Source organism: Triticum urartu, chromosome 6A, assembly GCF_056163025.1.
Source record: "Triticum urartu cultivar PI428250 chromosome 6A, HENAU_Tu73, whole genome shotgun sequence".
NCBI classification, from domain to species: Eukaryota; Viridiplantae; Streptophyta; class Magnoliopsida; order Poales; family Poaceae; genus Triticum; species Triticum urartu.
Window position 1 is genome coordinate 128,926,880 of NC_141878.1, and position 26,126 is coordinate 128,953,005.

At 43.7% G+C, this 26,126-nt stretch overlaps 2 protein-coding genes and 1 long non-coding RNA gene across 3 annotated transcripts; all 3 read right to left on the reverse strand.

The window, feature by feature from the left end:
- Positions 1–702: 702 nt before the first annotated feature.
- On the reverse strand, positions 703–6,539 carry LOC147964451 (uncharacterized). Its single transcript, XM_087529986.1, has 7 exons — positions 6,507–6,539; positions 6,329–6,415; positions 6,026–6,118; positions 3,018–3,422; positions 1,480–1,501; positions 1,179–1,273; positions 703–1,089 (listed from the first exon to the last, which is right to left on the reverse strand). Exons 1-7 carry the CDS (start codon positions 6,537–6,539, stop codon positions 853–855), a joined length of 972 nt encoding a protein of 323 aa, XP_087386112.1. The 3' UTR covers positions 703–852.
- A 26-nt stretch (positions 6,540–6,565) lies between these two features.
- Positions 6,566–7,419, reverse strand: LOC125529407 (uncharacterized). Its single transcript, XR_015607576.1, has 3 exons — positions 7,360–7,419; positions 6,895–6,974; positions 6,566–6,740 (listed from the first exon to the last, which is right to left on the reverse strand). It is a non-coding gene; the product is annotated as an uncharacterized LOC125529407 (long non-coding RNA).
- A 5,820-nt stretch (positions 7,420–13,239) lies between these two features.
- Positions 13,240–20,043, reverse strand: LOC125517114 (uncharacterized). The gene is made up of 7 exons (XM_087529987.1): positions 19,922–20,043; positions 19,171–19,268; positions 18,816–19,045; positions 18,536–18,749; positions 13,840–14,535; positions 13,443–13,776; positions 13,240–13,350 (listed from the first exon to the last, which is right to left on the reverse strand). Exons 1-5 carry the CDS (start codon positions 20,041–20,043, stop codon positions 14,417–14,419), a joined length of 783 nt encoding a protein of 260 aa, XP_087386113.1. The 3' UTR covers positions 13,240–13,350; positions 13,443–13,776; positions 13,840–14,416.
- Between the last annotated feature and the right edge of the window lie 6,083 nt (positions 20,044–26,126).

Here is a 26,126-nt window from a genome sequence, read left to right on the forward strand (position 1 = left end):
CACGAGGTTTACACACATTGTGAATGCTAAAGTTGCTTCAGTAATTATATTTCTTCCTGTATGCATTGATAGACCAAGGAAAACAGGTGACCATTACAACCTCACCTACTAAAACATAGGCCACTCTTGATTATTCTCTCTATTGGTTAGGATGGTACCATTCATGTTTCTCAAATCAGATTACACAACATTAACAATGCTAAAGTTGCTTCAGTAATTATATTTCTTCCAGTATGCATTGATAGACCAAGGAAAGGAGGTGATCATTGCAACCTACTAAAACAGAGGCCACTTTTGACAATTCTCTCTATTGATCAGGCTAGTACTGTTCGTATTTCTCAAATCAGATTTAAACAACATTACCAAAGATAAAGTTGCTTCAGTAATTATATTTATTTCGGTATGTGTTAATAGACTAAGGAAGACATGTGACCATTACCACCTCACCTCCTAAAACATAGTTCACTCTCAAAAATTCTCCCTATTGATTTGGTTGATACTGTTTATGTTTCTTAAATAGTCTAGTCCATGCCTAACAGATTAGATTGGTACTGTTTATGTTTCTTAAATAGTGCTAGTCATGCCTGATTGTCCATATAAACTGTGAAGTCCTTGGCAATTTTAATTTCTTTTGGTTATGGCACTTAAGATAGCATATAGTGCTACAGGGCGGTGCATGTTCTGCCCATGTGGTACTGACCGTAAACTATAATAAGGTTGGCATACTTTATAACCTGACAGAACAAAATCCAAGGGTTTTTTTAATGACTTGCTCAGAAGATACATCACACTTGACATGAGTCAATCATATTAGTAGTCCATGTACAGTTCATAAGCAGTATTCTCCACCAATCAATCCAGCAAACCTAAAAGCACTGCGAGAGCACAGCTAAATAATCGACAACCAGGCCACGCCAACGGCGCGCTCATCCAGACGCAATACAATTCGGGGCAAGATCTAGACGGAATCAAACGGGGCAGAGGGGAAATCACCAGCACTGAGGTGGGAGGGTCCTTCTGCAGGTCCTTGAAATGAGACCATTTTGTTGGTCCATACTTTCTTAGAAGATCAATAATTTTGTCATCTTCCTGTAGAAAAAATATCATAATCATAAATATAACTATAAAATGTGCAAAAGGTTTTTTTTTCGAGCAAAGTCAGGAGTGCAGTGCCAAACCTCTTGAGTCCAAGGACCTTTGATGAGTTCAGGGTTAAGAACCTTCTGCCATGGATGTAAGTATTGTACCTCTGTCCTATCCAGAAAGAGCTCAGCTGCGTAGATAGATGCCGACAGAATATGTGAGCTCACCACACTTGCATATACAGAACATCATCCAAGCAAGTATGGCATTACTATATAACTAGCTAAAATGTGGGCTATGCATTCATAAGGTTACCATTACCAGCCATGAGATAAACATTTGTGTAAACTATAGGAACAAGTAAAATTCGAGAGGGATTATCATCGAAACACATACCAGGTTGATGAGCGATCCACGGCTTCAGTTAAAACACCAGAAGCACACCATCAGAACAACGATAATGAATCAAATTAGGCATCATGAAAACATCCATTCAAATATCAGGTGCCAATATCTAAAACCAAAAGTTCTAGTAGCAAAATTTGGGTAAATAAACGCTTTGGGACTACAGGCATCAGCATCACAAAATGTAAAGAATGTAAATATACCTGGCACTATATGCCAACTCAACTCATCAGTGTCCTTAGCAATACAATAAATAGCAAATGTGATATGTCCAGATCAACATGTTTGTACCTTAAATACTTAGAAAAGCATTATTCCAAGGACTGAACAACAGTAATACCAAAAAGAGAATATGATATCCACATAAGACATAATCATAAAAAAGTTCAGAAAAAAGAATAGTGCTAGGTCTGTTACATATGATCAGGAACTGGCAAAACCAAAGTTAGATACCAATCGACAAACAACCATCAATCAATCAATCAATCAATTGTAATAACCATGAATAAACAGGAATCAATCGTGCCATATAATTAAGCATCTACCATCTCAAGGCAACAAACAGCAACAAACAACAATCAACAATCCTTCTCAAGGCAATCACTCAAACAACAATCAACAATCCATCTCAAGGCAATCAATCAAGCAAGCAACAAACAACAATCCATCTCAGGGCAATCAGTCAAACAACAAACATCAATCCATCTCAGGGCAATCAATCGAACAGCAAACAACAATCAACCAATCGTGCCATATGGAAACATAAGCAAAGCATGATAACAATAAGCAACTGAAAAAAACAGCATCGGAACAACCGTAACAGACAAGAACATGATTCTCTGCATCTAGGATGGGAGCACAACACACACGCCTGCCGGTAGAACAAGAATGGACAGAGGGCAAGCAGAGTATCACAAGGGCGCATGAGTTTGAGATCTGAAAATAACGGACGGATAACGCAGGTGATGGAACAGAGGGAACGATTTGACACTGCTCCAATTTTGAAACCAGAACCCATCGTTCCTGCAACGGTCACCCCGACGCGAACACAAAACACGAGATAGTCAGATAACAGAAGCGCACACACAAGTTCTCAAACAGAAACGCTCCACCGCGAAAGCGAAACGCAGCACGGGAACTTGTTAGCTCGCAAACAAGACGGTGACCCAAACCGACAGACCGCTCGCTCGCTTCCTCCCAGAGTCGCAGCCGACAGGGCGGCCCCAAGAACACGCGATAGCATCAGGGCGACGGTGAGGACGAGCAGCATCATATCAGAAGGGCTTCTAAATGAGCGACGGCGAGGACGAGCAAGTCAAACCAGACGCGATTTCTAACTAAACGGACGGATTGAGGACGAGCAAAATCAATCAAATCAGACGCACTTCTTGAAAACAGACGAACCGAGGACGAGCAAAACTGAATCAAACAAATCAGACGCGATTCTTCTACTCTAAACGAACGAATCGAGCGAGGACGAGCAACATGGAATCAGAGGCGAGGCATGAATCGAGGACGAATCGCCTCACCAGACGCGCGAAGAGGAGAGGCTCTACACATTGGCTCGGAAGGGCGGGTTGATCCGAGGAAGACTGATCTTGAACAGAGCGGCGGCGGCGGAGGAGCGCGACAGGCGGAACTGCCGCCCCGACCAGGCGGCGACGGGCAGGTGCACGTCGATGAGCACCACCACCCTCCTGGCCACCACCTCGACGCACCGTGCGGCGACGAGCGCGCGCAGCTGGCGCACGACGCCGATGCCCCCGCCGCCGGTCGCCGGCTTCTTGGCCGAGCCGCCCGCGTCGTCGGGGAGCAGCTCGGCCGCGCAGGCGGAGAGGGAGCAGGGCGGATGGATTTGGAATGGGAGGCCGGCACGGAGACCACCACGCGGAGGGCGCGGCCCGGACGAAGCGAGGACAGATGAAGGAGGCGAGCTAGAGGCGCGGCCCGGACGAAGAGAGGAGGAGCGGGCCGGCCAAAGGGCGGAGCTTTATAGACGGGACGGAGGCGGTTGCGGCGGGTGGACACGGCTTCGCGAAGGTGAGGTGGTGGGGTTGGGGCTGGATGCCTCGATCCGGATCGGGTCGGCGGCGGTGCTTTCCTTTTTCTGAATTGGGAGCCGTTGCCGTGTCTTTCCTTTTTTTTATTGATTGATTGAGCGGTGAAAACAAATGTGTTCGTGTTAGAAACACGCTACCACTGCCAATAAATAAATAAAAACGCACATATGAATAGCTAGGATACGTATCGAGTTGATCGACAACTCGTATGGACGGTGTCGTGGCGCGACAGCTGTGCGGATCCCGAAGGAGCGTGTTGGGGGGAGGGGGGCAACGTCGGTCTGGACGGTGGCGGCCTGCTGATCTGGTGTGTTGAGCGACGCGGGTCGGGGGCATGGGTGGGGGGCACGTGGTGGTGGGTGGCCCAGATCCATCGAGGATCTGGCCGGGTGCTGTGGGCGCGGCGCGAGGGAGCTGCTCAAGGTCGTTCATGCATCTGGATGGCCTTGGTTTCTCCTCGCGGCTCTAATGGGTGGAGGGCTAGGTCGTGGAAGGGATCTCCTCTTGCCCCGGTCTAGTTCGGTGGGTGGCTGCATTTGTTGACGGGTAAGTTACTATGGCTTGGTGGCGGCGGGGTGCTAGTGGTACCTCTCTTCTTCTGTGTCTTGGTCGTCGATACAGGATTCTCGCACAAAGGATATGGCCAGGGCCGGGACCTCGTGCTCGGGCGGATCAATTTTGGGCCTGGGACGGATTGGAGCGCTGCTCCGGGTAGACGATGGTGGGCCCGGTCCGGTTGGTGCCGGCAGGCGACGAGGTTCCTCTCCTCGTGGGTACGATGGTCGATGGTGGTGGCCGGGACGTGAGTCCGTCAGGAAGATTGGCGTCGAAGACGACGGATATGGTGTCATGGGAACGTTCTCGGTGGCGGCCATCGGTAGTCACGGAGTTGTGTCTCCCCCAATCCAGCAGGACTTGCTGGAGGCGCAGGTGTCGACGCCTCCTACCCTAGAGGTGTCGATCCAGACTTCGGGGATGATGTGGGGCTAGGAGTGAAAGGAGATGCCTTTTACTGCTCCTACCGGAGCTCCCATGGGACCCGAGGAGCGGTGGTTTGTTCCCGCTTGGCACCATGTCGCGTGCCCCTGCATTTCAAGGGTACATCTCCGTAAGATCAGCACTAAATGACAACAAAGGGATGCTCTGAATAGGCTGGACATTTTTTCTTTTTTTTTTGCAACAACAGGTTATATTGAATTACTCAGGAGGATTACAGTGTGTGTGAATACATCCTAGAAGAAAAGTAAGGGTGTAACTCACCTAGATACATCTTCTACGATCCTCACCAGCCTGTTTGCACACCTGTGTGCCACTTCATTTGCTTCTCGATTGATATGGACAATGAAGCAAGATTCAAAACCGGAGCTTACCTCCTAAATCTCATAACATATGTATGTCAGGTCTTGCTCTTGCAAAATTTGCCTCATTTAGCATTCACACAACATCTTGAGCATCAGTTTGGATGATCACCTTGAGATGTCCAAGAGCAAGACGAATGCCATCACGAAGCAACAAGGCTTCCATAGTGCTTGCATTTTGTGCAAATCAATACCAAATAGCTTTTGCCCAAACCAGCACTTCGATATGGTCCCGAAGAACAACCCCCGTGCTACCATCAACATTGACCTTGATGTAAGTGATCTCAGGGGTATCCAGACCGATTTCTCTCTCGGCTCTCATGCCGAGCCCACTAGCACAGCTAGATCATGGATGGTATCAATGGCCCAACTGAAGTTCTCCATGTCTCCAATTGTTTCTTTCAGTCCAAATCGTCCAGCACCCACACAAAATGATAGCAGCATGCAGTTCTGAAACTTGTTAGCCATCAACAATATCTACAGCCCTTGAATCCGGATGAAGAGAAAGGATTTTGACCGGAAGGAAGCAACGAAGTTCAGATCAGAACAGCTTGGCCCAGGTGCAAGAGAAAAGTGCATGTTCAATCGTCTCCTCAACACCACAATCTTCACAGCTCTTGCAGAACATGGACATGCCACCGACCAAAGAACACTTTTAAGTTCCATAAAGCACATGGATCGAAAACCATGGGCTCTAGCGAGTCTACGCTCACTTTGCCAGCAGGCTAAATTCTAGTACCTGCCTTGTCTGCTTCCATGCAAGCAAGGTCAAGATAACACAAGACAAGACATGATCCAAGCAACTGAGTCAAGAGCTAATATTAGTATATATACATATACACACGAAGTGCTAATGCACTACATTAACACTACGACTCCATAATATGCGGCATGCAATTCTACGACGTACGAGTAGTAATTTATACGGGGAGCGAGGCTACGCTAAGGCGTTCTGTTAGGTGGTGGTTACAAGTTTAGTGACTTCCAGTTCTCCAAGGCACCAGGCACAACACAAAAGGGGTCCCTCCTGTCTTCACCTTGGGAACTTGCGTAGGCGGTCCGAAATCACCGCGATGGTGACCAAAAGAACGGCTAAGTACGGGGTGTTCATCCTTCCACCCAGAAGAGCTTGAAGATGTTCTTGCTAGCCCCTGCGTTGACCATGTTGTTCTTGTTCTCCAGCATCTCCTCCTGTGCACGCCTATCGCCATCCTTCAAAGTTACAAGGATAAACTTTTAGTTCTACAGAGATGTTGAATTGTTCTGTACATCAATAGCACGAGGAGCAGCTAAGGATGTGTGTGTGTTCATACACTGGTCACATCTCTTCCAATGAGTAAGATTGTGTAAGTTGTATATGTGAAGAACATTGTATAAGTTGTATATGTAAAGAACATTGTATAAGTTGAAAGGAGGACTCACAAGCATGGTGTACGCCTTAGCAAGCGAGAGAAGAGTGGGGTAGAGACTCGTGACAGTAAGAGCAGCTTCTTCTGTCACTTGTGGCACCTGATTTACATGCAGGATAAATGAGCAAACTACTGCATGAAATGGACTGCCCGGCAAACTTTGGTGGAGGTGGCTGTATTCACCCAGTTACCTGCATAAGCTGAAGGGCGAATATATCGCTCATAGTGACCTTCTCAAGGTCAGAACACCTCTTCACAAACTCGTCGTAGGTCAGGCAAAGTCGAGAGGTATCAGCACCAGCAGAGAAGTTTCTACTATAGTAATCAATTATAGAGCCCGTGAGGTGGCCGTATTTCTTTTCAGTTTCAGCATACCCAGTGGTTCTCTGGACATCAATCCTTCAAGAACCTCAGTAGTGAAGCAGCTGAAATAAAAGGCATGTGGAGGAGAGTTAATAGGGCATATGGCTGACAGTCAAAGCATTGGGAACAATATTTAATAATGTTAAGCAACGAGAAAAAAGTACTGCCATTCAGGGGTTAACATGATCGTCCAAGCTCCATGAGAAGAGTACATACGCTGTTTTAACGCTCTCTGATCCATCTACAGTGTTTACATCTCCTTCAACTAGATATATTAGCTTCCTTAGCCCACATTTCTGCAAAGGATACAACAAATGGAGGTATCACGTCGTATTGTTGCTAAAATAACCACAGCAAACCCATATATATGGACAAGAAATACAGTTTCTTTGGGAAGAGATGCACAATCTACAGGCTCAAGCTTATGTCTGCTAATAACGTCGTCCTTCATCATCTCATACCCAAATATGGGCTATGCTTTTCAATTAGTGATAACAAAGAATAAGGAAAAAAATCTCCTCGGCTAAGATTAGACTCAAGCAACATCAAATCACAGGGGATAGCATGCAGGCTGCCCTTTTTTACTATCAGTGGGAAATTGAAAGCATGAAGAACTGGGAAAGTTAAGATGGAAGTTTTATAATATTAATGACAAAAATCAAAGCTATTTTCAAATGGTACCTTCAGTCTTAGTTTTTGATCTTTGTATCTGTTGTCTTTAATTGAGCCAAGTAAATCATCCACATTTTTCCTTTCAACAATGAAATCAAGAACATACTCCGTGTCAAGTTCTTTATGGCGAGCAATCCAAAGAGCATCTCCAATAGGCAAGTGCTTAATCTGGATGGCATGGTTCAAACAGAAGGATCAGCACCATTTTCTTTGGCACATTATATGAACAGTTCAATCTATGCAAAGCAACTTTCTTAATATTATTATGCTGTCTCCTTGCAGACAAGCAAGAAAAAAGTGCAGTCAGCAATCATCAACACAGTGGGGCAGCGACCAAACATATCAGATAACTAATCAAGATCTTATGGGTTTCACCTCTAGCCTACCCCAACTTGTTTGGGACTAAAGGCTTTGTTGTAGTAGTAGTTGTTGTTGTTGATGCATATAATGACTTTTAGCAGTGTATTTTGGTTGTGTGAAGAAATGAACAAGGGTAACACCCAGAGGAGTACTGATGAATTCGATACAAGAAAGGAAAGGGCAAGCAGGGTTAAACAAAGAAGAGTTCACATAACTCTCAATCCAACTAACCTCTACAGGAATATTAAACTGCGAGCGTATATTATCAACAACTTTTCTTCTGGAACGGGGCCTGCACAAAAAGGGAGCAATCATAAGAGAAAGGAATTCTGATGCATAGACGGATGATTAAATAAAACATAAAAAACTATTGGGTGCAACAATAATCAATTTGTTTCCTTGGAAAATAATTTAATTAAACAACATACAGAATCTAAATTTTATATACAGAAGCAGAAGGTTAAACAGTTTAAGTAACATGAGAGAACGAATCAAAATTCACAATTCCAGCAGTAAGTGGATAAATATGTGAAACCCCTTGCCTATCTTATTTTAACAGAAATAATATTAACATGAAGAATAGAATGCCCTTGCAGGTCATATGAAAGAGAGACTAGGTACGCATACTCCCAATCCTCCCTCCTCAAAAGATGTTTAGACACAACTCATGAGTAAGATACGATCATACAGACCCGAAAGTATCTCAATCATCCAATATCAGCACCACTTCATAAGCTTTCAGAAAACTTTCATTAGATTGATGAGGTGGCATAGCTAGTAATGTAGTGACCCGACCCGAATGGATCAAGTCTCTGTGCTTAAGTGTCATCCCTGAATCGGTATGCTGACACACACAGTACTCGAGGATTTATAACAGAGGTAAATCACATGTAAAATTAACGTAAATACTATTACCTCAATCCAAATAGCGGAAGTAACAACAAGGTTGTGGATTCCCATCAACACCAACGGCAAAGTTGAGTGTAGAAATCGTAACCCTAATGTATCACTTACTCGTCATAAGATTCCTGCAACATGAGACGTTGCAGCCACAAGGGTCAGTACATTGAATGTACTGGCAAATTCACACCATAGAGAATGATGAACAATGGCTATCACTACATGCATATATGGCTGGTGGAAAAGCTCTATGGTTATATATTTTTGCGAAAAGCCAATTTTTCCCTACTGCAAAGGAATACATTTTATTTAACTATCAAGGTGGTTGTTAAACATTGAGAGTGTAGACACCCTCTCAATCCCAATTAAACATCATCATTAAAACCCAACAATATTAATTAAAGTCACATGATGAGATTCACATGATAATCCAAGTACTAGATACTCAAGATGTCCATAACCGGGGACACGGCTAACCATGATTAGTTTATACACTCTGCAAAGGTTTGCGCACTTTTCCCCACAAGACTCGATCTCCTCCGTTGGGATTCTCGCACTACATGATGTTTGAGAAACGGATGACCGAGACATAGTCTTTCAGAAGCGCTTGCACCTTATGAACGGGTAGACCGTACCATCCTACATCCCCTACATCTGCTAGTCTACCACTGTAAGAGTTCGCACGACTTAGTCAACTATGCTAGAGCCCATAGTAGCTTATGGCTGCACACGGAAGTTTCTAGTATGAATAATCACATGATCCCTTTGAGCCTGGGTGGCGGTCCATAAGAAAAACAGGCAATTGCTAGAATACTCAGGTGCCTAAACAGGCAATCGCTGGAATACCCAGGTGCCTCAATCCACCCAGATGCGTGTTAAAGTTGCCACCTTAAGTAAACCATTAATTAACAATCTCACATCTGTCATGAAAACTCTCAAACCCAATCCACGTCTACGAGCATAGCAAGGCAATATAAGCATAACGTAATAGTAACTCCCAAGGATTTGATAATAAAATAGGTAATAGGTACTACCTCATCTACTTTCCCAAAACCCACAATTTAATTAGATCCTAATCATGCAATGTTTGAGGGTGAAACTAATGCATGAAAACTGGGTATGAAAGGGATATGATCAAAGTGTGAACTTGCCTGCAATGTTGATGAAGATGATTCGCACTCATAACTCTTGATAGTTCTACTCGTCACACTCCGGTCAATCTATCATAAGCAAGCAATAGTAACCACACATAAGCAATCACTCCAAAAGATAAAAAACGAAGAAAACAATTCGGAAAACATAAAAACCAACAAATAACTCTTGCAACATAAAATAATTTCTAACAGTACCAAAATTAGGTGAATTTGGCCTTATCAGAAAGTTTAGGTCAAGAGCTTTGATTTGCAAAAAGAATCAACTCAAACGGAGCTACGGTACTCAAGTTATGATCAAACGAAGTTTGACTTCAAATATGGTCTAATTAAACTTTCAAAAACATGTTTAAGTTGTTTTACTGGATAGAAGAGATCATAACGAGAAGTGGGCGTTGGTTTCATTGGATTTGGACTAACGAGCAAAAAGTTGTGGTCGTTTGAAATAGAGGGACTAATCTATAAGAAAGATAATTACATCTAGGTCCCTGGCCGAAATTAAAACGGAAAAAGAAAAGCCTATCTAATGAACGTTCGCTACAGAGACTATCCTAGCGAAAACTGATCGTTACAAATCTAAACTAGTGAGCGTTCGCTATATAATTAAACCTAGTAATAAACCGACTAAACCGAACTAAAAAAAACCGGACAGGGCGGTTTTACCGGTTCAAAGAAAAAGACCGGTGGCGGCGGCGATGAACTTCAGCGATGGCGGGATGCGGCGCGGCGAGGCAACTACGCGGCGCGGGGAGGAGGCGCGGTGGTGCGGGCGGCAAGCGGAGGCGCGGCGCGAGTGGAGTGCGACGGTGGCACGGGCAGAGTGCGGCGAGCGGCGGCGCGAGGCGGCGGATCTCGCCGGCGGCGACGAGGCGCGAGATGCGAGGCGAGGCGAGGCGAGGGAAGAGGAGGCCAGGGCGGCGACTTATATAGGTGGGCGGGGCGGCACGTTGCGTGGAGGAGGGGGCAAGGCGGCGACGGCCTGGACAGAGTCCTGGTCGGACTCGGCGGCGGCGCAGGATCGCTCGGGACTCTGTCCCGAGCTCGGAGACGAGTGGCGTGGCTGGGCTGGGCCGGCTTCCTAGGCTTCGGCCCAGTTGGCCCGGTCTGGTTAAGAAGATTTTTTAATAAAACATTTTCTCAGACAAATAAAAACAGAAAAGAACAAATATATTATATAGGCATATAATATATCAAAAATTTCAGAAAAAGATTTCCTACAAGCTGAACATTTTTCTAACGTCAAATAAAATCCACACAAATTCAAATAAAGCAAAAAGTGCTACTGCCCTACTAAAATCCAATAAAAATCATTTTAAAAATACCAAAATGATTTCAAATCTGTTTATCTCCAATTTTATGATGTAGGGAATCATGTTACCCTATTTTTCATATATTTTATTTTTGGAGAAAAAATAATTTGAATAAAATGCAAATAACTCCAAATTGAAAAAAAATAATTCAAAAGGATTTTAATTTGATCCTTTTAAACTTCCAACTCATATTTCATCTGTTTTGAAGAAGTCATTTTATCTTCTCTCATGAAAATCATTGAGTTGCATAAAGTGTTAGAATTAGAAATATTTCCAAATGAAATTCAAATATTTTCAAATACCCTTTCATTTAATTTAAATGGAAGAAGTCATATCATCTTCGCTCAAGGGTTTTGTATTTGAAAAGAATTTGAATTCATGGAGATCAGAAAGCAAAGACGAAAGTTTGGGAAAGTCCTTTTATTCCCTCTCATTTAACTTTTAAAAAGTTTCGAATTTCACTCAACTTCACACAATCAAACAATCAATCAATCAAATCTATCTATTTATTATAACATTCCAAAATTTAGAATTTTGGGATGTTACAAGTAAAGACTTCTCAGCAGAACCCTGACGTTAGAAAAGAAAATGTTGCATTATGTTCCATTTGAAAAAGAAGGGTACGGAAAGGGAAAGTCATGTGTGCCATTGCACTAAACGATTGCTGTCCAAACATTCCTCGAGATGAAAGAGGAGAATTAGTAGCACCGCCGTTGTCTGAAAAAATGGCATTAACTACAAAGATCAGTGGAGAGTAATATTTGCTTATGGAATATATCATCATATTATATGCAAAGAAAGCATGCTAATACCAAAGGAACTGGAACTGCCTGCTTTTGAGTTTGGAAGTCCACTTCTTTCAGAACCTACAATTGAGTAAAAGGATTTTTTTATAGTGCTGCTGGGGTAGAATATTCATACTGCATGAGCAGAAAAGTTTATTGACACCTATCAGGGGACTGCTGCCGTCATATTCGTCAGAATCTCAATCGCTGAGCACAACTGCAGGATGACTGGCCGCCGTTAAAGGTCCTGCAGGACCGTCCAATCCAGATCATGCGAGACAATCACGAGCTGTCTCTTTGCCTTTTTCTGTTAGGTAATACCGACAGCAAACTCATATGGTAAGTCCAAAGTCTATGCTTGGTATCTCAACAGAATGTGTGTGATTGGCAAATAAAGCCCCAGAGAGAGAAAAGGAGATGCAAACTGAACAGGGTGAGCTTGTGCTTGTATTCAGGGTGGAAATAAAGGAGATAACTGTAGGACCAAAGTGATGAGCAAGATCCGGTTCATGTAGCAAACTAGCATACATCTGGAACATTCCCAAATGGCCAAATGTGCAAGATTTTTATAAACATGTTTCAGGTTCATAGTGTGGACCAGATAAGCTCAAAGGAGCTATGGAATTGGACATGCCTGCTTCTATTCCATCAATAGAAAATTGATGATATAGCACCGCAGAGCTGTATGTTTAAAAGATATATTTTCTTAATTATCTCAAAAGATTAGAGGGCATTATATTACCTAAGGCACCGACAAGCATCAACTAGCAAACTATCAGATGCTAGCATATATATGACTTCACTGCACTATATCAAACTTCTCCGACCAAGAGAAAAAACTGAAGTAGGAATGTTTCTTGATACAAGTTAAATTACTAGAGAACACATGTGCCAAACAGCAAAAACACACCAGAGTCCAAAGGTTAGCCGCATTTTTGGATCTAGTCGATCCACACTCAGACCAAAACATGTGAGAGGATTTTATATCCGGTGAGTGCCGCAAGAGCATAAATCAGATAAACTAGTGCAGACACAATCATACTTAAATACGTAAGAACCCTATGAACCCTCTAATGAGAGTCAGGTTCATGCATACAAGTGCAATATTTTATAGCTCTGGTATCTCCTTGAGTTTGAGTCCATTATAATATCATTTTATCATTTAAGAAAGATCAGGCAAAGTAAAAAGTTCACAATCAATAGCTAGCAGAGCCACAATAGTACATTATACAGCAATAGCCAGTGATGTGAAGGTAATGAAACTTGTCCGGTCTAATACGTGAGTATAAAACGTATTGGGTTTACCCCCCTAAAAGATCCAATTCTTTTTAGTAAATGACAGAAAAACATAACATTAACATGGGGATGAGCCTGGTACATTACTTTGCAGGATTACTCTTTTTCTTAACCAGATCCTTATTTGTTAACTTCTTCATGCTATTCCATCCAGTGTAACTGTAACCGTCATTCCGAGAATTCCTACTGTTGTTTGAGCTGCTCATAATACAACAGAGACAGTTAGTGATGCACTAAAATATCAGCTGAAATCAGCAACCGTGGCATATACTGAATCACTGAAACTGTACCCTATTGCATGTTCTGATAGACCACTGGCCTCAGCAGCATCAATAAGCTCTTGCCTCATCATAAATTCCTTCCCTCTTTCCATTTCCCTAGGGGGAAAACAACTGTCAATATCCGCTGTTGCATATTCAAGTGTCTTTTCCCTTTTCCTCTGATTAAGGAGTTGTTTGGGAAACCTCCAGCTCCATCAAATTCAAAGATCCGCGGAGTACTTGTTTCCCCGCTCTGTAAATTTAAACTGCGGCTCCGGCTGCTCCGCAAGCGGAGTCACGGAGCGGGAGGGACTCCGAACAGGCCCTAAATGTTGCCCTTTGTACTAAGGTTCCACTAATTTTGCTGCGTGAACAACAAAAATGTAGGTAAGATAGCCCCCCACCCCCCACCCTAAAAAAATCATACCTGTAGAGTGTGATCATTATTGCATAAGCAGCTGATTTCAACCGTGGCACATAAGGTTTGTTTCGTGTGTTCTTCTTCCCTGTTAAAAGGACAACACCCTTTAAGATATAATCATATAAAAATAAACCTGTTTCCATTGAACTAACTATTGATGAAACTGAAGGGGAAGAAGAACTGTTGTCATCCTGATGATGAAAAAAGGAATAACAGATTCCAGAGGACACATGAGCAATCATTTTTTTTAAACTGGGCGTTACCCCTTTCCATTGCAAACAACGGAAATACAACCATTTCCGAATACAAAGACAGAGAGGGAAAGAGGTAAGGCGAGTTCAAGCATTACCAGGAAACCCACTGCCACTCGGGTCGCCGTCGACCCGAACGCTGTGGGGCGAAAACCTGGTAACACCTAAATTTAACAGATAGCTAAGTCCCATGACACCCAGAGATGGTTACGTGTCAACACACCAAAAGATCATCAAATCAGAAGAGGGGAAACTACTATGAGGAAGATGGCCCTCCCAGCAGAACATTCATTTTTTCCTGTCCTCAAAGCAGTGTACCTCCACCACGCTCTTCACGCTCCTCCAATTGGCTGGGCAGTGGTCCCGCAAAGTCTCATCAGCTGCATCTTGCTGGCCCTGATCATCTTGGCACCTGAGTGAAGCTTGTCAGCGTCATCACCCTTCTGCAGTCCTGTCCAATACAAAAGAAAGGAGCATATAGAGAACACAATTTCAAAGGGAGACTTAATTTGCTTTTTCTCAAAGGTAGCCTTATTGCGAGCAAGCCAGATCGCCTAGCAAGTGGCAGCAAGACCAACAGTATAAAACTTATCCCCTCCTGGAAGAAAGGAATAGCACCAAGCAAAGAATTGCCAATAGTTATCAGGACACTTATCAGTACCAATAGCCACCCCAATAGATCGCCACACCATCCTAGCGACCGAACAAGTAAAGAACAAGTGCTGGGAAGTCTCAATTTCGTTACAGAATGAACAAACAGGGTTCCCAGGCCAATTCCTATGACGCATCACCTGTCTAGTCAGCACCGCATCTTGCGAAAGTTGCCACATAAAAATTTTAATCTTAAGAGGAATTTTGGCCTTCCAAATCCACTTATAATGGCACCCACTGAGGGGTTTCTCCAGCAACTTATAAACAGATTTGGTACTAAATTTACCATTCTGGTTCAAGCTCCAAACCACACGATCCTCTTTGTCAGTTAAAGGAAGTTTATTAACTGTATCCAAAACAACCCCCCATTGCTCAGATAGCACAGGAGTGAGCCTTCTTCTAAAAAAGGAAGCACTATCCACATTCAACACTTGTTTGATAGTACATTCAGGAATATTGCAAATATCAAAGAGTTGAGGGTAATGCTCCTTAAACGGAAGCAGTCCGTTAATGGAGTCACTCCATACCCTGGCAATGTTTCCAGACTCGATGTTGATATTTCTACCAGTCATGTAAACTTCCTTGACTTTCAGGAAGGCTTTCCAACAAGGAGAGTCAGAAAACCTTGGACCAACATCAGCTACCGTTCTATTCCGCAAGTAACGAGCACGAACGATGTCTTGCCACAACCCACTTTGTGTCTCAAGCTTCCACCACCATTTCACCATCAGACTAATGTTTTGTTTGCGCAGGTCTTTGATACCTGGACCACCCTTTTCTTTGGATCTGCAAATCCTGTTCCATCTCACAAGATAGTATCTCTTTTTTAGTACAACCTTGCCAGAAGAATCTTCTTCTATGTTTATCCAATCTCTCAATGAACGTTTTGATCATCAGCCACATGGACATATGGTACAAGGATATTTGAGTGACAACAGAGTCAACTAAAGTGTGTCTCCCTCCCATGGAGGCACCATTACCTACCCAAGCATCAAATCTTTTCAAATATTTGCAAACAATGAACTCCCAATCGGAGTTTCTCAAAGTAGTATAGCTAACAAGCATGCCCAAATATTTAATGGGAAAGCTGCCTATATCACAATTGAAGAGGTCGGCATATTGCTTAATCACAACATCGTCTCCCCCAACAGTCAGAATTTCACTTTTTGAAAATTAACTTTCAACCCGGACATCATTTCGAACATATACAGCAGCAACTTCAGATTGACTGCTTTATCGATGTCATGCTCAAGACAAATAATTGTGTCATCTGCGTACTAAAGTACCGCAACTCCATCAGGGATCAGGTCCGCAGCTAAGCCAACCAGCAACTTATTACGCTGAGCATTTTTTATCATCTTCGTGAGGCATTCGGCAGCTAAGTTAAACAAGAATGGGGAGTGAGGGTCGCCTTGTCGCACCCCTTTCGCACTTTGGAAGTACGGCCCCACACTGTCATTTAACTTGATGCTAACCGTGCCATTCCGAAGGATCTGATTAATCCATCCACACCAGGTATCATTGAATCCCCGCAGCTTGTGGCATTCTAATAGGAACTCCTATTTAACCTTATCATACGCTTTTTCAAAATCCAGTTTCAACACCACCCCAACCTTTTTCTTCACATGTGTGTAATTAAGGATTTCATGGAGTGAAAGCACCCCATCCATAATGTTCCTACCCTTGACAAAGGCATTCTGGACTGGGCTAATTAGCTTGTCAGCATAAACCGAGACTCGGCGGTCTAGGACTTTTGTGATAAGTTTATAAGGGCAACGAAGCAAGCAAATGGGTCTGAACTGTTGGATTTTGTCAGCCCCGGAGAGCTTGGGAGAAAAGTGATGATCCCGTAGTTCAACCTTTGAACATCCAACATCCCTCGATGAAAGTGTCTAAACAAGGCCATGATATCATCCTTGACAATATCCCAGCATACTTGGTAGAATTCTACCGGTATATTGTCAGGTCCAGGAGCTCTATTGGGAGCCATTTCAAAAAGGGCCTCCTTGACCTCCTCTTCAGAAAATTCTCTACACAGGTTAGTGTTATCTTCCTCACTAAGTTTTTCCTCCGGAGTCCATGTGTCAGGGTCCAGGTGAAACTGGTTTCCAGAAGCTGGCCCGAATAGTTCTTTATAGAACTCTGTGGCGTGAACGATCAGCTTATTAGTACCTTCTATCTCCGTATCACCCACCTTAAGGGAGTGGATCGTGTTTTTCCTTTTACGCCCATTAGCTATACGATGGAAGTAATCGGTATTTAAATCCCCTTTAAGCAACCATCGCTCGTGCGATTGTTGCAACCAAAAAATTTCCTCATTAACAAGCAGCTCATGAAGTTCAAAACAGGCATCGATCTTCCTACTGTACAGCTCAGGGGAAAGAGGGGCCTCTTCTTCTAACTCTTCCAACAGTTCCAGCTCCATCCGGAGGTCATCCTTTCTTTTCTTATCATGACCAAATTTATCCGAACCCCACCCTTTAAAATAAGACTTGAATCTCTTGAGTTTGATGTTTAAGACATCGATGGGGTCAGAAGAGAAAACCTTACGCGCCCAAATTTTCTGAACCAGCGGGAGGAATCTATCATCTTTAACCCACGCCAAATCAAACTGAAATTCTCTAGGTTATGGAGCCTCACGCCCCTCTTCACCCGTGGATAACAACAGGGGGTTGTGGTCTGAAATTTCCCGAACCAGTTTCCTGACACAGACCAAAGGAAACAAATCCTCCCAAGTTTCAGACATCAAGATGCGGTCAAGCTTCTCCAAAGTGGGGTGTGCTTGATTATTAGTCCAGGTATACTTGCCACCACTAATGTGTATCTCTCTAAGAGCCAGGATATTTATAATGGAGTTGAAAAGATCAAAAGATTTGTGATTAGATAACCTTTTATTTTTCTCTCCAGAGTGCCTAAGGATATTAATGTCCCCACCAACAATGTACGGGACTTGCATACAGCCACACATTGAGGCAAGCTCACTAAGGAATTCTTCCTTAAATTCCTCATGAGCAGAACCATAGACTATCAACAAACCCCAATTGGTCTTTTTCTTCTTATCATACAACACTAGTTGTAAGATATACTTGCCCTTGTCACAGGAGATAATATCCAAGTTATCATTTTTAACACCACACAGGATACCCCCGGACTTCCCAACAGAGGGAATCCAGTTCCAACTAAAAATGCTAAAAGGATCAATTTTCCTCAGGCAACCAGGAGTAAATTTCTTTTTCATGGTCTCTTGCAACCCCAGGAAATCTACAGAATGGTCACTGATCATATCAGAGAGGCAGGTGGCCATTCCCTTCTTGCCTACCCCCCTACAGTTCCATATGACACCTTTCATTTAGAACGTTTTTTATGGTGCTGAGTCCTAATAACCCTACCAGGAGGCAGTGTAGGGTTACAAACATCATCTCCTATGGGATCCTTCCTTTTTTGGCTCCTAGTCACAGGCCTAGAGAGCTTAACCGCAGATCTACGTTGTTTTTTCTTATTAGATCTGCCAGTAGAGCATTGCTCATTTATAGTTTCATCATGTTCTAACCAGTCAAGGTTAACATGAGCTTTCTTCCCCAGCCCATTAGTGACAATAATGTCATCCTCATCACCCTGCCTATTGTCCTCTATACTTTTCTTTTCTTCTAAATTCCCTCTGACTATTTCCAACTCCCGAAGCACATCAATATAAGTAAAATCATTATCAGGAATACAGACCCCCATTTTAGCAGCTCTAATCATCAACTCATTATCAGAAAGAGCTGCGAAAGAATTTTTATTTGGGTTTGGTTTGTTACCTGCCCCATCTTTCTCATTGGCCACCCTCACAGCTCTAGCTTCCACATTCTCTTGCATGCTTCGAGCGTTACGCTTGCTGAATCTGTGCACGCCCTCAGGGGCAAGTGGCGGAGTGAGCACGATCTCCTCATTACGATCAGGTGAAGGGAGTTGTACCACATACTCAGCAGAAGTCTTCAATTTTGGGTCCACCTCTCCATCAACCTCCACAACCTGAGTAATATTAGTAACAGCAGCAGCATATGATAGGCTACGATTGACCACAGTTTTATTTTTTACCTGCACCTTGTGGTGATCAGCCCCAGGTATCACCATTTTCGGGATCATAGTTGGGTCGACTGGCACCAACCAGCTCGAAGCACCATGTGAATCCTCCATGTCATACAACCCCTGCTCGCTAGCCAACGTTTCAATGAGCAAAAACCCATCTACCTCACTTTCAGAGGAGGCAGACATCTCGTTCTCTACTGGTAGCAAATGACAGGTTTTACCACCATGAGAAGTACCACCTTTACCATGATCAGGAGAATCTGAGCGACTGTCACTGTCTTTCGGGTCATCTCTTTTCCTTTTTGGAGTTTGGTCATGCTTATCAGGTTCGGTGTGTCACGTGAGCAATCATGAAAACTATTACCTGTTTCTCCTGGTGTGTTACTTCTCGGAGGAGACAAATCAAGGCTGGACCCTGGAAAGGAGTCTTCCATAACATCAACAACCCAACCTCCAACTCCCCTGACAAAAATAATAGAACCGAAGAAGCAACAACAATGATTAAACTAATTCAGAAAATGTGAAGTTTCTCAAAATCGATGCAACTCACTGTAGAAAGCAACCGTTGGTACTAGATACATTCCACCTCTAAATTCAACGCACAAAAGAAAAATCAAAGGGAAAGAGTTCTAGTATATGGATCAAAACTAAAGCCATACTGTTATAGACTTACACCACTTCTCTGGTCATCTACTTGCAGGCAAAACCCAAGTAGAATGGCAGCCCTAAAGGAATGGATATAAATACACCTCGCCATATAAAAATGGTAACGACCTAGATCGATTTCAGCATATACCTGCAGCAAATCAGCGGCCGCAGCAGATGAGTAAACACAAGGGGAACTGAACTGAACTAAAACTTATGATTCCACAGACCAATAGCCATCCAAACCGAAAATTCATGCTCGGACAAAATGGGCACAACTAAAATCCCCTAAGGACTAAGCCGTTAGATCCATCGAACAGAACTAAGATCCCAGAGCTAAGGCGCCCAAATCATAAACCGACCCATTTTCTTCGTAGAGCAGCGCGCGACCCCGAAATTAACCAAAACCTAGCCTCATCGCAACAGCGTAAACGGAAACGGGGGTTTCAGATAGGCGGGGGAATGCGCACTTGAGACGGGCCAGGTCGCCAGGGGTCCGGACGGGCTCCTTGGCGGCGCAGACGCCGGTGTAGGCGGCGGAGAGCGCGCGGGCCTGGTGGTCCGGGAGGCCGCCCGGCTGCTGCGCCGCCATGGAGCAGTGATTCTCGAAGATCCTGGCCACGCCCTCCTAGTTCTCCGGGAGGTTCACCTTGCGCTTCTTCGTTGGCACCGACGGCGCCATCCGCGTCGTGCGGTTGGGGGGCGTGGGATTGGGAGGGGACCTTTTGTGCCTGCCTGAACCAGGTCATGGTTGCTCATCAGCATCCGCGAAATTGGCCTGCAAAGGTTGGTTGGAAAGCTGTGACTATCCTAGTGAAAATAGATGTTCCTTATAGCGAAGGCATAGCTACAGAGGTAAAGTATGTGACATGGTCATCTGGGAGTGGTTATTTTGTGATTACCTCAACATGCACGTGAGCACTAGGTTCATTTCTCATCATTGTCACTTGCATGCTATGCTTTGTATGAAAATAGAGAATGTGCATGTGAAGGGGGCTACTCCGCTCATGAACTTAATGTGCTTGTCCAAATTGGATTCCTGAAATTCAAAATGTGGAGCATGAAAAACAGAGCAGTTTTGTGATTTATTGCAGACAGAAACAAATCCATAAAAAAGAGTCAAACATGTGAGATTGCAAATCACACCTTTGAAAATGAGCACTTGCAGTCTTCAATATGGCATTTAATTCTCAGTGACAAAAGAAAATTTGGAACACAGGAAAAAGCTTTGCCCATTCCATTAACCAAGAAGAAGATTGATGCCCAGTTAATCATGGAAAACAGGCGAAAACCGATACAACAAGGGCCACGCCCGCTTCCAAACATCGATACTCATAGGGCCAAGCCCACTCTCGATGACGGCATGCCAAACGTCACAACAGACGCCAAACAGATAAACACACACCAACAAAGGCCCCGCTCAGCCAACACGCCAGCCTACACCCTTGCCGGACAGAAGACGCCGTGACTGCTATGGGAGGAGCAGACCCGGGACTCTCCCGCAAAGGTTAAAAGGCATGCACTCCACAGGAACCTCAGTGACAAATGAACCTTCATGCATTCACTGATGAAGCTTGAAGTTCTTCTTTAGCTGCTTAGTACAACAGACATCACACTGAATGATGAATGCTTAGCTACGTATGTACACAAACAGGAATCGCTAAATGCTTAGCTAGGTATGCAACTGAGTCCATGTTTCTATGTAGCCAACGTTTCAGTAACATACAAGAATGAAGCCTGTTTCAGAGTCTTTTAATCCACCCAATTCCTTGCAAACTTAGTTGACATCCAAGTGACACTATTCAACCAAGAACCAAGAGAAATGTAGCTCCCGGGTGCCCCTACACCCTTATGAACAGTAAATTCATAAAAAATTGAAAAACAATCAAAAAAATCTGAAACTTTCAGTGATCAAAGATTATCAAAGGTTTGATGTTCCTGCAAAGTTTCAGCAACAAATAACCTTTGTGGAGCCCTAAAAAAATCACTGCTCAAAAATGTACACAAACTTTGAACAATGATTTTGTTTTTTTATTTGAGTGCTCTTCGAATGTTATTTTTAGCTAAAACTTTGCAAGATCATCAAAAGTTTCATGATGTTCGATGTCCCAAAGTTTCAGATTTTTTTGATTTTTTTGAATTTGTTTTGAATTTACTGTTCATAGAGGGTGTAGGAGCACCCGGGTGCTGAAAATCCTGTCTCTTGAGAAAAACATAAGAATGGTTTGCCTTCAACTATTTTCGAACAACGCTAGGTAGAGGAGCAAGAAGGATGTGTATGGTGGAGGAACTCAAAGCTGTCCTCGCTGTGTAAGTCTGTCCACCCGGGGGAGTACCTGAAGCAGAGAAGTAAGTGTGGCGCATTGATGTAGTTGAGGACCAAGAAATGAACAGAGAAGGTAAAGGTTACAGCATGGATTCTTGGAAACTTTATTGTTGCGGGGCAGTACGGAGAATAGAGGGCACCAGAACTGGAGAGGAATGCACACCACAGTGTAAGAGAGCAAGAAGTTTTCATCAAGCAAATGCTCTGATTCCTTCTGTCACCTGAGGTAGACTACCATGCTGTGGTAAAAAAATGCAGAATAGTAACAAGTTTTGGTATAAGTTTCTTGCAAACCGGAGCTTCTCTTAAGAAGGCTCGTGGTTCTGAGAGGGAACGTGTCACCTTTGTGTGCATAATTCAAATTTTAAATACAAGCACATGCTCCAGTGCACCAAAGCTGGTTGAAAAATCACATGTGTGTCCTCTTGTAAATTTCTAGGTCCCATGCCAGAAATGGGAATGAAATTCAAACATCTGGGCGTCATGGCTTGGCTAGAAACATTGAGAAACTTGGTTTTTTAATTCCTGTAAATCCAAAACACGCATGAAAATCATGAAATTTGGCTTGGTGTCATGACATGACACCAACATGCTGTGGTAATTTTGCTGTCCGATTTGCGAAGGCGCACACATTAACAAACAACAAAGTCATTTTGGAACAAGTGCTATCACGTTACAATCGGAAACACAAGTATTATTGAAACCGTGGGCGTTCTATTTACCATTTACGTGACGCCACGCGTCCCTTTTTTATTAGCTAGGAGGCGCTATGCAGGGTAGCTATTTGAGTACGGGAGGTGTGCGATCAGACCCCTGCGCGTGCTTATCGGGAGGAGAGCCCTTTGACCTCCATCTGCCGTCCACCTCTCTCCCAAGGTACCATTAATGCCGCCCGAGCCTCTGTTTAATGGTGTGACAGTGTCTCACTTGACTAAGATTTAAGAGAGAAAAAAGAAAATCTGAAAAGAAAATTTTTCATGGATCTTGATGTAAGATCCGACGGACCTATATAGCATCTACTGCGACTTATAGCAAGACTGATGAATATATATAAGGATGACGAGACTGGATAATTATTGGCTTACATAATTAGTAAGATAATTAAAAAAGCCACATGCGGCTACGCCCAAAATACACAAGGGCAAAAGAAGAAGGAAGACGCATACAACGATCTGGCTCGCTGATCTCTACTTTCTTTATGCGCTGCAGGTCGCGGAGACTAGTTCTCGCGGCGGGCGATGATCTCTTTCATCAGTTTCATGTCCTTAATACGCTGCTTGGTGATGACGCCCGTCCTCTGCAACACGGCAGCAGTCTCCTCCTCCTGCTTCGCCCTTTCGGCGATCTTCGCCCTCAGCAGGCCGCGCTCGCCCCGGAGCTTCGCATTGCCCTCCCCAAGTTGCCGGATGACGCCGATAGCCTCGTCCTGCATCCTCGCCCAGCCGGAGATCTGATCCATCTAGCTATGGAATATCGCATGCATGCGCCTGTAAGAGTCCTCGCCTGCCCGCGAGAAATTTTCCCAGGCCGCTGCGGCGCGGCGGGACCTCCCTGCTACTTCGGCGGTGCAGCGGGACATCTATGCTACTTTCACGGCGTGGCCGGACCATTCTGCTACATCGACGGCGCGGCGGGACCTCCGTGCTGCTTCGGCGGTGCGGCGGGACCTCTGTGTTGCTACTGCTGCGCGGCTGGACCTGTCAGCTGCTTTCGCGGCGAGGTGTGACATCTCTCGTGCTTCCTCTTCCATGCTCACCTCTCCTTGGTGGAAATCTCTCGACCCAGAACTCACGCTGGCTATGGCTTGATTGGTTTCTTGTGGATGAGGAGTTGAGGAGGAATGTGCAGTCATTTTCGGTTAGGTAGTTCCCTTTTTATAACCTAAGTACTAGCACTAGTACTAAAACCTGCATAGTGGGAACACATTCAGGTTTGGTACGTACTGGTAGGTGTGAGCAGGCTTGCACTTAACTGTAGCACTAGTACTTTCGAATGTGATGGGAACAAGGTAAAGATTAATTGATGGTTTTTGGTTTTGAGGCCCAAAACGGCTCCCTATGAGTTTAGTGGAACATAAATTTCAAGTAGACTGCACTGTCAGATGCATAAATATTATGTTACTGTCAAAAATTGGCACAAAATACGAAGGAGACCAATGAAAGTACTACTAGCAACCCATGATTTAACTACTCGCATGTGCACAGTGGAGTAGTAATGTCTTTCTTCCGCCCTCACGTCCACTCAATTTGCATGCACTATATTAATTGACCATAAATGAAGTGAAGGACTTTACACGCGTCAAATTATCACATGGGGTGGATCTTGGTACAAAATTGCATCCGCCCGTGTACCCGCGTGTGCGTGCGAGGGAACGAGTGCGTGCATGGCGTGCGTGCACATCTTCGCTTCGTGCATGTACCGCCAGTGCGGCTCAGGGAGGACGAGTACATTCTTCTGTAACCATCAGCATGTCACTGTGATCAATCCACACAAGGATGTCGCGACAATGCCTCCACATGTGCCACGTGCCCACATGGCTTCATGAACTGTAAGAGAGACACTGTGTAGCGTGCCATTGTGTTTTGCACATACTCGAAGTACTAGTAAGGTACACGCGCATTGCACGCGTCAGATTTTGCAACCAAATTACGAATGAATACCACACTGTAGCATGTAAGCTGAGTCATATATGCCTAATGTAGACCTTCGTTTAATTCTTATAGTTCATCTCATTCAAAATCAATTAGTTTTTATAAAAAAACCTTGGGCCTCTTTGATTCGAAGGATTTCCAAAACGCGGGAATAGGAAGAACATGGGATTAGAGTGGAATGTCGTCTTGAATCCTACAGGATGGTACGCGTATTTGATTGTGCATAGAAAAAACGCAGAATTCTTCCAAAAAGGTTTGAGTGGATGGTTTATGAAATCTAGTGCAAATGAATCATATGGAAAAATTCCTATGGTTTACAATCCTACGAATCAAACAACCAAGATAGGAAAAATTCCTAAGGATTAGAATCCTCCAAAATTCCTTCAAGAATCCTTTGAATCAAAGAAGCCCTTAATCTATTTTATGATTCATGGAATTGTGTGTTGTAAAGCATAAAGTACAAACAAAGAATGGCAATTCAACTAGAAAAAAAGTTTGGGCAGTTACGATACGGAAGATTCTAGAACAAAGGAGAACCACTGTTGTTTTGAGATTTGTGTATTATGCTTAAGTTCAACCATGGAGTCTGCTAGATTGTACATGTGGAAAAATCCGGTGGGGGGCTAGAAGATGGTGCGAGGGCGAGGAGCCGACTGGAGGGAGACTATGAAGGAGTGCACAACTGTGAGATCGATATTTAGTGAGAGGGGGCGAGAACATGCGTTGTTGCGCGCAGTGGCGGAGCCATGAAAAATGTACCATGATCTAGGGGGCCAAGCATTGCTAATCCTTTACGAGGAGGGCCAATTCTCAACTTAAACCATTTTTACCAGCAATTGTCTAATGATCACATTTATATTAGCCTCGATATATAGTGATGTTAGGGAGGGCAGGGCCCTTGCTGCCCCCTGTCTTGGCCATTGTGCGCGCGTCTGAGAGATGAAGCAGAAGGCATGGATGATGAGAGGGGGGCGTTGGATATATAATTAATGTGGGTGTATTAGCTATATATGTAATCTTATATAGAGAGGTATAGATTGATCGATGTGGATGTGGGAAAGAGGGTGAGACCTCATTAGATATACAGATTGATCGGTTTATGTGGAAAACTATGAAAGACCTAGATATACACACACACACACACACATAGAGGAACATCGATCGTTGCGCATGCACGTCAGAGATAAAGAATGCCCGATATGATGGAGAGGGGGATGTGTGTGTGTGTGCGCGCCTTCATGGGAGACCGACCTGAAGAAAAATATTGCATGTGTGCGATGGATAATGTCAACTAGTAGTGTGTGTGTATGCATGCACGAGAGAAAGTTAGTGGTACAATTATAAAGAGAAGACCAATGTGTGGGTGTAAAAGACTAGGTGAGGTCATAATCAATGTAAAGTTGAATTCAAATATTTGAATAAGATATCATGATGTTTGAAACCCATGCATGCATGAATATAATAGAGATCTGCATGATGTGGTTTGGAAATGAGCATGTTGCAATGTATACACATTAAACAAGGTCAGATTGGTTTGAATTTGAGATACCGATGGTAGACATCGTTTGGTCACATTGCATCCGTGCATGGACAAACTATTCTAATTGGAGATGATGGTTGGCTTTCGCATCACATATCTATATCTATACCCATATATATATTATATTATATTATATATTTTTTATATAGTGTGCGGAT